Here is a 12524-nt window from a genome sequence, read left to right on the forward strand (position 1 = left end):
GTGGGACCTGTGAAAAGTTCAATTGTATTACACTGCGATCAGGCGTTTGCAAAAAATTCCCTATTGCGATGGCAGTGTGATTATTAAAAAATAAAGAATAATTGATAACTATGAACATCTCTAGAAGTAGCAATTTAAAAAAAAATTAAAACTTGTAAAAAAAAAACTTTATTTATTACATATATTAAAAACATTGCGTTATATTATTTGTCAAATTGGCGACAATTTACATATTATCGATTTAACACGTAAAAATTTTTGTTTATATAATTATCGGTTGTATTGTGGCGACGAAGCTGTTTTCATTTATTCCGAAAAAATTAAAACGTCATGGAATACAGTTACAAGATGGCGAAGTAGCGGCGGCTGCGTTCGTAAAAACCGTGCAAAAGAAGGCCGGCCCATTGGTTCTCACAAATAATATATCAGTGATTATTTTGAAGGTTATAAAATATGTGTACATAGTTTAGCTTCATCTATTAAAATAAATAATATATGTATAAATAGTAATTTTAGTAGGACGTAATTTTAAATAATGAATTGTTTAAAATATTACTTAGTGAATTGGCCTAAGAATTTCTCAAAATTAATATTTTCTTTTATTATATGGCGCAATTCATATTATTTTTGCTGAAACAAACCTAAATGTTTCAACAATGGTATTTTTTATGTTCATTACGTGCAGACATTTTTAGGTACATAATTCCACCTAAGTTTATTAATTTATTCAACAGATGCTAATTAATATTTAAAATCCATTATTAAACCTTTTTCATAATACTTATATTTATTATGATCTTAGTAGTATATAGTATATAAGTTAGAAACACACGTAAACTTTAAAATGAAAAAAACGGATTGCAATTTTTTATTTAACGAAGAATCTAGTGCTCCAATTTATCAGTTTGTTATGTCGCTGTGTTTTTAATTTCTACAAAAAGCCTAACTTAAATAATTTTGATTAATGTCATCACGTGAATGACATTTCATATTTAACTATTAAATCACATTTATTATATTTATGATAATAATTCATTTACAAAATGATTATATTTCTTAATTAGTAAAATTTAAAAAAGTGCGATAAATTCATGTCGACTACACACCCACACCTTCATAATTAAAAAAAAAATTAAACCTTACCGATATATTTAGAGGTTTTAAAAGGACCTTAACAATTTTTTTAATTTTATATAAATTAACGATTTTAAATCTTTGGCTGTTATAAAATCCAGATGCGAGAACTGGTCATTAGGCACTTTATACACATCGGCTACATTACTCAACCGCCGATGCAGGTGATCGACGTCCCTCGGGTCTGCTAACCAGTCAGAATCGGAATAGAATAACGCTACCGGCGCTCTCACGTTCTCTAACGGATAACTCGGCGGAGTCTTGCTCCCGTACGTATCTAAGTTCTCCACCTCACCGTAATCAAACTGTCTGAAATCACCGGAGACAATACCTTGGCCGTAGTGAACGAACTGTTTCCCAGAAGCGCCAGACGGCATATGGCTATACAAGACCGGAAGATTAGTGGCGTTTAGTTGCCCGAAGTCAAAGCCAAAGAAGAGGAATAAGATGTTGCTGCAGAGGATCTCTTCCATCGGTCCCGCGCCACATAGAAATTGACGAAGGAGTTTAGTTGCAGAATTGTGTGGCAGAATCTCGTACACTCCGAGACTTTTCAAAACAGTATGCAGGAGTGGCGTTCCTGGGGACAGTAGCCTGACTATCGGCGCCTTCACGTGTGTCATGTAAACCACAGGAGACAGTGCGACCATTAAGGATACTTTGTCATTGTAATTCGGTTTTTCTGATGCCATTACGAAGAAGCTCGTCGTCCCTTGTGAATGGCCTATGTATTTAAGCGTTTCTGTGTTCGTGGTTTTGAGAACGTAGTCTATCATTACTGGGAGGTCGTAACATCCGATCTCGTGCCAGGAAAAGTCCCAAAAGACAGCTTGGGAGGGGTTAAGGCTGCGGTGACGACGGGAATGCTTGTTGCCGCGGGCGTTGCCCATCCATACGTCAAATCCGTCAGCGGCAAGAAGATAAGCCAGCCCGCTCTCTGGGCCAGACACCACGAAGTCATCTGACGCGCCAAGCAGACCGTGCATCAGGAATACTACGGACCCGTTGTTTGGTATTCTATGCATGGTTAGAACGTATCCGTCATCGGTGACGACCTGGTGGCTTTCAACTGGATATCCATATTTAGATATCAACTGAGTGATGGTCAAGGAGACGTCTTCGTTTTCGAGACCAGAGTTGTATTCAGCTACGACTTTTTCAGTTGCGTCCACTATATTTGTATCGCTTGCTAGAGTCGGTAGCCCGTAGCTGACGCCGAAAGAGCGAGCGATTGCAAGCGGGAACGAGGAAAAAGCGTTCACCGATTCACTGAACAGATCACCCGACGTCTGCGTGACTTGGCGTACGAACGGGAGCTTCGTGATGCTATCCACCAGTTCTCTAGTGGACGCCGCGAAGCCCGGGAACAGGTCGAAGTTCTGTGCAGCACATGATATCACCAGCGCAGCTAACAACGTCGCACGGGGGAACATTTTACACTAGCTGTCTTCACATGATTGTTCGGTGAACTAACCGCTTCTCACGCCAACGACCTTGGTCGGAGCTTGTTTCTTTTTACATATTGAAAACAGTTACGTTCAACGATGCGAAGTCTACTGCACTGCCGAGATATTATTACGTCATGACTCTTATTTTTTTACCACTTTAAATAAATCAACTATTGTCATTGTCTTTTTATATACCATCTAGGAATTTCTTGTATACTCTATAATTATCTTGAAATTACAGAGTACCATTGTGTATTATTAGTTTGTGCGTATTTACGCAAGCCTAATAAAAACTTATATACTTTTTGTCAAGCGAAAAAAAATTGAATTACATTTTAAAATTGCCGCTTTGTATGTTACCTATTATAGAAGTTATCAGTTAAAATCATGTTTAATTTTTTTTTAATCTATTTCATTGATTTAAATTGTTTTTTTTATAACCTCAAACGATTTTACGGAGTGAACTTAACAAGATTATTTTAATTTAATACTATTTAATGTACATACTAGAAAATATAAACATTGTTGCGTAATAGGAAAGGTAAAGTACAATGGGCGGTCTAATCACACGAGGCATATTCTTAGAGACAAGGATATAGTATAAAAACAGTAGCATAAGTAGCCGGTAGGTAACGTGTATGTACATACAGACAAAACATACATACATACATATACATACACATGTACATAATATACATTTTATATATATTATGTACATGTGTATGTATTATACATAATTATATATATTAACGGGACCGGAAAGTAATATGGTTTCTCTTGACATTTTTTTACAGAAAAACCGATTGATTTCTACCGCTCCGGCATTAATAATTTGTATAATATATAGCAAGTCTGTTTATAACGAAGGTGAATATATTGTTGATCAGAAATAAAAACTTGTTAAAAATGTAGTCGTGTGAATTTAACTTAAGAAAGCGACATTACTTTCCGGTCTTCCTAATAAAAATACAAAATAAACACATCGAACTTAGATCGCACTTGCCTCTGAAAGAATAAAGAAACAGAGAGAGAAAAAAAATTAAAGTAAAAATAATCATATATAATAAATAATTGTGTAGTAAATATTTTTTAATCTGCATTTTTATTATTTTTTTTAAATAAGTAGTGACTTAATCACATTATAACTTAAGCATTCCTTGTCATTCATAATCTATAGTATAGTCTTTTAGAGAACGTTACTTTTACGAGATTTGAAATAAATCAATAGAACATGACAGATTAAAAATAAAAACACACAAAATAAAACAAAAGTCAGACATTAGACGCAATTTATTTCATCATTACGGATACGCGCCAACTCAATTTTTTTAAAACCACTGCTACATTAAAAATAACGATAAGTTTCCTGTATTTAGTGATTTAATAAAAAACCCAGCTTTTATAAAGATTAAAAGCCACAGCCATTTTATTTTCATTATGGACTAAGATCTTTTAAAATATTGTCATTGACGACGAAAGGTGCATGAAACACTTGGAGCATAGACCTCGTACGAGAGAAATGCATTTAATGGATAAATAAAAGTTGCTAGGTTGAATCATTCAGTATTGTAAGAATAAACCATATTATTGTTGTAGAGAAAGAAATTATTTACAGTAAACTTTGATTGTATCTGATATAATTGTTTTCATAACATATATAATAGTGATGTAAAAACTATTTTTCTTTAACCTGTACAATAAAGAACCTTGGTTCATCGGTGAGAAAATGTAATGCAATACGCCTTTTTTTAAAATCAGAAGTCCCAACTGATTTTTTGTCACTAATTAAAATGGCGAAAACCGTCGCACAAAATGACATCTATATTCTAAATTCAAATGCAAATAACGTTTAGAAAAAAGAACGCGCGAATTTTTATTTATATTTCGCAGGAACTCCCCCCCCCCCCAACAATTTATTATATACCTTCATAGATACTTAAATAAAATTTATACAATATTATACATTAAAATGATTGCCTATTGTAAGCGCCCACATCTCTGGCCATAAATATGACTCGAACTGTACATTGATGTACTATAAGTAATTAAAAAATATATTAAAACGACAATATTAATTATAAAAACAAGTTATAATCAATCAATAATAAATTACTTGTAAGCAAGATAATAGACATTAGAGCATTATATACATTAGTTATATTATTTGTAAAAAAATATACCGTTTAGATATTCTGTTTTTAAAATATTACTAGAATTGAAATGTCGAATGCCAGTATTTAAGTAATTGAATAAAATATAAATTGAAGTCTGACTGCAAACACAGACAAGATTTTTCCTTGTGAAAATTATTATAGTATTTGTTGTATATTAACCTTTTTTCTGTAAATAATCGTCATTATTTAATATCTATACGCTCGCGGACTGCCCGGCAGTCGTGTCGGCGATGCCGAGCGGGTCATCGGCGTGAAGGGCCGTGGCCTCTTTCTGTGTGACCGTCATGGTCGAAAAGAAGGCGGCCGAACGGGATCGGCAGAGAACAGATCCCGCTCGAAAACGAAGCCGTCAGCGCAGGGACGCGCCTCGCGACGGCCCTCCGGTGAATGGTGCTCCACTACCATAAACGGCGCCTTCGGAGTCGCGGGAGTTTAGGGTGGGGGCTCTAAACTCCTACTTGCTTCGGCGACTCTGAGGACGATGGCTCGACGTGGTCTCGAACCATCGTGATAGCACCACGAGGGTTTCGGGGGTAGCGTATACACGCATACCCCGGGACGGGCTATCGAAAATAACACGGTGCGAGGGAATACCGCGTGGCATTTCCTGACCGGGAGATACCGCGGTCCCCCGTATAGCGCAGAGGGTGATCACCGGAGGGGGGGAGGTTTAGTGGGTAGGAATCCCACATACTCCTGTCCTCCCCCCATCTGGGCTGGGCATCTTGAACGTCCGGAAGTTCCCCCCCCCAAACCAAAAAAAATGGCCATCTCTATCTCGTTAAATACTTAAAACACACATATACAAATTAACACATTTATGTATTCATAAAAAGGAGTTAATTATTTTGTTACTGCAATTTTAAATTTCAGTTTTAATAATCTTAATTTTCTTTTTGTATCCGTATATTAATTATTTCGGCATTGTTTTTAATTTAATTTACTAATAAAGACGCTGACGGTTGTAATAAAGTTTACAATATTTTTTTTTTAATTATATAAAAACTAAAACTATTTTAAGGTTATTTTAAAACATATTAAATAAATATTTATTACATTTACATGTTTTATGCTAGAATACAATAGTAGAAGATACTCTAGTTAGTTTATATTACATTAAAACTGCATAATTATGATACATAAAGAATGTATTAAACGTTTTTTCATTCCATAGACGGTGATGTCATGTTTTTGTTATTTTAAATTTGAGGTATATTTATCAAATAGCTTATTCAAATCAAATAGATGTAATAAGGAAAACACGAAGCGATAATGTTAGTTGTAAAACATAAAAAACATTATTTCGGATTTTTCAATGTCATTAGCGCCATGACAGTTGACAACTGAACATTCGCGCCATCAGTCTGTCCTTTTCATATTTACTGCAGATTCTTTTCAAGGGTTCTTTTGTCTCTTTTTGTTCATTGCATACCAAAATATGTTGTAGTGTTGTGTAATGTAGTGTTTTCTAGAAAAAAGTAATTGTTTTACATTCATCATTGCGATTACTATAATTGTTCATATACAACATGATTCGAAATAGGTTGTCATAATTGTCAAATTTGAATTCGTACGCCCTAGAATGATTTCGTTTAAAAGTATTGTGGTCGTAATGGCCAGCGTTACGGAGAGTAAACGTTACAGCTTTATTACATAACATCATTAAAATCAATAATAGGCGTCAACTTAAAATTAAGTTTAAGTTAGTTCGTAAAACTGAGAAGAACTAATAAGAAACTCTGTGAGGTTCGTAATTTTTCCAAAGATTGTATTAAAAAACCTTTTCTTAAAATTAGAACAATTTAAACTTAAAATGTAAAAAAGTAACATTCTGGAGATGAAGGCGAGGTAAGGATGATGATGTAAGAATGAAACATAAAATATGGAAAAAATAATAGAAAATGTGACGAATAACAGAAAGAGCGGAATAAATAAAAAAGGAAAAAAGATGAACAGGAAAATAAAATAATTAAGTGAAAAAAAACTATTAAGAAAAATATTGGAATTGACTTGGACAACACACGAAAAAAACTTCTGACAATAAAAACTCTATAGGCACAGATAATGAATAAATTATATTAATATATAATTTATTAAATAAAATATAGTAAATGATATTATTATCATTACTTTATTTGATTTAATATTCTTTATTGTACATGCTAAGATACATTTAAATAGTTTCATAAGAATAAAAAAATAGTACAATGAGCGGTCTTATCACACGAGGCAATCTCTTACAGACAACCATAGTATAACATAGTAAGGAAAAAGTATAAATAATGGGTAGTTTATGTGCACAAAATATACTTATATATAAACATAAATACGTAAATTTACATACATATGTATATATAGTATATGAAATAATCATAATTAAGGTATAATACATATTATTGATATGGATGCGAGACGTGGAAGGTCACCAAAGATATCTCGCGTCGGCTCCAAGTCTTCGTTAACTACTGTCTTCGACGAATTCTCGGTATTTACTGGCCTGAGAAAGTCTTCAACGTAAATCTCTGGAAACGCTGCCGTGAGATGCCGATCGACCAGCAGATCAAACGCCGCAAGTGAAACTGGATAGGCCACACGAAGGGACCCTGATCACATACCGAGGCAAGCCCTAGAATGGAATCCTCATGGAAAGCGAAGACGTGGCCGCCCAAAGCAAACTTAGCGCCGGACGATCACTGCAGAAATGAAGGAAGTTGGAATGACGTGGAGCAAAGTAAAGCGCGAGGCTCAAGACCGCTCGGGATGGCAACGTACTGTGGATGCCCTCTGCCCCATTATATCATATTTCTGAAACCGTGTAAACCGTACGTTGATTGACAGTAAATAAACTATAGATTCCATATTTTTTACATTCCTTTAACTAATCGCTTTGTATACGAAATAAAAAAACGAACGTCATAGTTTTCTTTTTACAGTAAATGGTTATTGTTTTTATATGTGCGGCCAAATAGATTTGCTCGTATAGTTTATTAAGAATTTCTGGTCGGAAATTACGTAATTCTTATACAAATGGCCTTCAATTTTTGTGTTTAAAGAAACGAAATAAATAATGTTTACATTATCATTATGATATTATGATTATATCCGACGAATTTGCAGTGTTTTTACGTGTACGTATTTAATATGAATGACATTTGACCAATAGATAATTGGCAAACGAACACAATGTGTGACATTTCGGCGACTTTGACAAGTTTATACCAAAAAAAAAATATAAAAGTTTATGTCGATGTATTATCTCACTGGCAACTACGAAAGCGTCACCATCAGGTTTATATAAGTAATTACCGGGTGTGGTTGCTTAAGAAAAAGTTTTGTTTCATCATCACTATTTCAGCATTTAGACACCCACTGAACATAGGCCTTCACTATAGAACTACTAATAGGACAGCTTGGAAGCGGTCTGTACCGGAAAACGAAGGTTCTGACGACGGATTGACGTCTTAGGCTGCGTTGAAGATCTCGACTCCAGAATCTTAGGGGTTCAAAAGCCATAGGTTTTAAGATAACTTGGGCAACCATTGTGAAGATAAGATGAACCTAAATAGCCGCTCCGAGGCAACCGCTCTAAATAGGTTTCTGCTCTAAATCGTTTTCAGGTTTTAGGGATAACGGGTACGGAACAGAAGAAAGAGATTGTCATTATTATGATGTGTCGCTTTCCTTACCCTCCGCAAACAAACGGGATCGCATCCCAGATGCGACGGCGGCACGGTCGTAGGAATCTTTCCCAGCCAATATTGGCTGTGAAGAGAGAAGGAGAACCATATACATGGTTGTTGAGGATATTTTTCTGGACGTCGAGAAGGCCTACAGTATGCTCCGGAAAAACAAGCTGGACATGGTTCTGATCTAAACGTTCACAGGACACGGGGGACTCGTCGAGTACCTACATAGGTTTAAACTCATGGAGCTCTTGTGAGCCGAGGGTGGACCAGACCATGCTGCACCATGTCACCGGCTGTTCAACATTTGGAAGACAAAAAATGGATTGTAACCTAGAGAAAGGTAAAAATAATAGGTGAAACCATCGCCTCTCTAGTGGACGACAATAAGTGTCGGCCACTATTGCTGAAATATTGCAGAAAAGTTTTGAAGGAGGTTATAAAAAAAAAAATGATTTTAAAGGGTAAGCTAAGACCATAAAACGCCAAATACCAAACCAAAAATCTTGATCCATACAAATAGCAATAAAATAAATAGGTAAATTAAAATAATAAAATAAAGGTAATAAACAGATAAGAAACAGAATACAACACTATGAAACGCTAAACCAAATATAACTAATAACTTGAAAAGGAACAGAGGGAGGAAAGTCGATGAATGAGACAAACAATAAAGATAAACGAACGAAATACTTGATGAAGAATGAACTATAAGAAAAGAACGAATGGTTATATAAAGTATGGAAGTAGACAAATCTGTAAATAAAAAATTTACCTGAAAAATTATTAAACTTGAAATATAATGTCCCTGTCCCCGCTAAGTTAGGGGTGAACAAGATGTCCCCAATAAAGGGTGCCATTAAAAAGTAAATCAAGGAGAGTTCTTCTCGTTCATCTGTAACCCTGCGGTGAACACCGTGTTTAGTTTGCATAATAATTTTTGCCAGTAGTCTCGCTTCAGAGCGCCTTTACAATAGGCAAACATATATAAATAAGTACTTTTATTAAATAAACTCATAGGTCTTGGGTAAAAGCAATTATATAATAATTACAAATTCAGCAGAGGTATCCCAGCGATTTATGACTGACATTTCAGATCGTAGATCAAGGATTCAATTCCCATACTATCTTATATAATTCACACACACTTTGTACATTAATTTTATAGGATCACCACTTCTCAAAAACGATGATAATACCACATCGCCATCGCCAATCCGCGTGCCAGATGTAACTATTATGGTATATCCCCCATAGATATCTTTGGAGGAAGCCTTTGGTGGGCGTGTATGAGCTATGATGATAATAAGAAATAATGGTTATGTTTATTATTATGTGAATATAGTATCATGTAGTCGTGCCTATTTGAAATAAATAAATAAATGATGAAGGAAAACTTTGAGGGTTTAAGTCTGGAAGTCAAACATAAACTGTCTGGCTCTGCAAGAGCGGGTATGACAAGACATTTTCATCTCGTAAAGCAAAAAAAAATGTTTGTTTAACTATAATAGTTAAAGTAGATTTATTCAAATTTTTTATTACTTTGTTTTGACGTGACCTTTGACCACCAGCTCGCTTGATGAAAAGCGACGGTGTGGCCGAAAATGAAACATGCTGAACCAGTCCTAAGAAGAATCCTATGACCTTTGTCCACCAACTTGCCTGATGAAAAGCGACGAGACGAATCACGCAGACTCACTAAGTACCTATTAAGTTAGACTTTGAAGAGGTTCTGAGAGGTTATAATTCTCGGAAAATAATGCAGCCGGCAGAGCGTTCTGTACCACTGCTCACAAAACCAAGTTGATTTGATGTTTTTAACCATTTATCCCGTGTTCATTACAATACGGCCAACGTGTCCCCTTCCTGTCGTAAAAGGGGACTAAAAGGGCGTCGGATTTGCGAGCTTTGAGGGTGGGGGCCTTCATCATCTGCTCAATGCGGACCAGAGAAGAGGAGCAACGCGAAGTTGTTTCAAGTTTGTACAGCGAGGATGCCAGAGGAGACACAGATTTCTCCCGGGACATCCCTTAGTACAGTACTCAGGCGTATCTGCGAGTTTCTTAGAAAATCCCGCAATCCTTCCAAAAGTACCGAAAGCGACCAAGAAAGGAGTTTTAGTGGGTAGGAATCCCATATAACCCTGTTCTTCCTCCGGACGGCAGGGTCTCTTGTGACCATCCTGACGATTTCCCCACAAACACCAAAAAAAAAAATTCTTCCGTACTCTGTGCTGTGCGAATCAGAAATGTTTATCTAAATACTTGATTCGCCTGCAAGGAAACTTCTTAAAATAGTAATAAAAAAATCAAATATCGAAATTCAGCTGATTTAATGTAAGAAACAATAAATAAAATAATTTATTTTGTTAAAATGTATATTTGTTATTTCCTTTGTCCATCATTTGTCTGTCTAAATGTTATCAAAGTACATTAGAAAATGGCTTTTATCACGGCTATTAAACTTTAAGCCGTTGAGCCTCTTGTATTACATATAGGCCTCCAGACACTTCAAAAAGAACCTTTTGGAAGCGGCCTGCATTCGGCTTATCCAACAACCTTAAGAAAGTAGTCTGTCCACTTTATAAGCTCATGTTATAAACTTACTCTCAGCTTATTTATGTTAGTCAAATGACACTACGGTGTACTGTGTGTCGATCAAACGTGCGGTGCAGGTGAGCACCATGTTTTTTCTATATTACGCAAGTCGCTGAAAAAACATAATTACAATTGCTTAATTACAATTACGTATGTAAATACAAAACCTGTTCGCACAGAAAAAAAGAGCTGACAACACTCGCTTTATGCTTCTACAAGTTTCGAGAAGTGTTTATACGATAATTTGATTTTATGGTTCCTCATTGACGTAAACATTTAATATTATATTCTATTAATATTGAACATCATCATGTCAGCCGATTGATGGCCACTGCAACGTATCTCCTTCTCATTGGTAGACTCTGCTTACTAGCAGACTCTTCTTGTTCGTAGACTCTTCTAATTAGCAGACTTTTCTAATTAGTAGACTCTTTTCTTAGTAGAATCTTCTCGTTAGTAGAATCCTCTCGTTAGTAGAATCCTCTCGTAAGTAGAATATTCTCAATAGTAGTATCTTCTCAATAGTAGAATCTTCACATTAGTAGACTCTTATCATTAGTAGACTCTTCTCCTTGTAAACTCTTGTCATTAGTAGACTCTTCTCGTTGCAGACTCTTCTCATTATAGACTCTTCTCGTTGTAGACTCTTTTCATTAGTAGAATCTTCTCAATAGTAGAATTTTCTCAATAGTAGAATCTTCTCATTAGTAGACTCTTATCATTAGTAGACTCTTCTCGTTATAGATTCTTCTCGTTGTAGACTCTTCTCGTTGTAGACTCTTTTCATTAGTAAACTCTTCCCATAGTAGTATCTTCTAAGCAGTAGACACTTCTCATTAGTAGACTCTTCTCATTTCTGTTCGTGGTCATACCCCGGTTCTGTTTCTGCTGCTCTCGCTAAGCGTCACCATATTGCTCGGTGTTTGACGGAATGTGAGCATTCATTTATTAACTCATTAGTGACAGTTATGATAATGCCTGTCTGCAACTCATAAGCCTTCCTCAAATATCACCACGGTGACCTGTCTGGCGTTACCCGCATCTAAAAATTTTTCGCGATATTGACTAATTCGTCATTCGACCATGCAGGCCCTCACCGTTGGTACCGCGTCAACTAGCTCATGCTCATGACTCCAGAACATTATGGATCTTACCATCATCGGTTTTTTATAGCCCCCGTTTATAAGGATCTCCCGTTTACCCCTCCCCCCCCCCATCATTGTTCATGGGAACTTTCACGGCAAAATTAATTTTTTCACATATTTTTATTTTGAGTCTCATCCTTAATCGCATGTATATATATGTTTATATATGTATGTTTTGTCTATATGTACTATCCGTTATCTGTTTCCATATTATGGTCGTCTTGAAGAAAATGCTTGTTGTGATAAGACCGCCCATTGTACTTTTTTCTTTACTACTATGCAACTATGTATATATTTTCTAGCGTGTATATTAAAGTCATCTGCGCATTGCTATTCCCCTGGA

The 12524-nt window shown here is 35.6% G+C and overlaps 1 protein-coding gene across 1 annotated transcript; it reads right to left on the reverse strand.

The window, feature by feature from the left end:
- Window positions 1–1078: 1078 nt before the first annotated feature.
- On the reverse strand, window positions 1079–2590 carry LOC137921547 (lipase 3-like). Its single transcript, XM_068764344.1, has one exon. The coding sequence runs from the start codon at window positions 2565–2567 to the stop codon at window positions 1161–1163; it is 1407 nt and encodes a 468-aa protein (XP_068620445.1). The 5' UTR covers window positions 2568–2590; the 3' UTR covers window positions 1079–1160.
- Window positions 2591–12524: the final 9934 nt, after the last annotated feature.

Source organism: Battus philenor, unplaced genomic scaffold (assembly GCF_028537555.1).
Source record: "Battus philenor isolate CCGP_79_NKW_IND1 unplaced genomic scaffold, ilBatPhil1.0.hap1 SCAF_19, whole genome shotgun sequence".
NCBI classification, from domain to species: Eukaryota; Metazoa; Arthropoda; class Insecta; order Lepidoptera; family Papilionidae; genus Battus; species Battus philenor.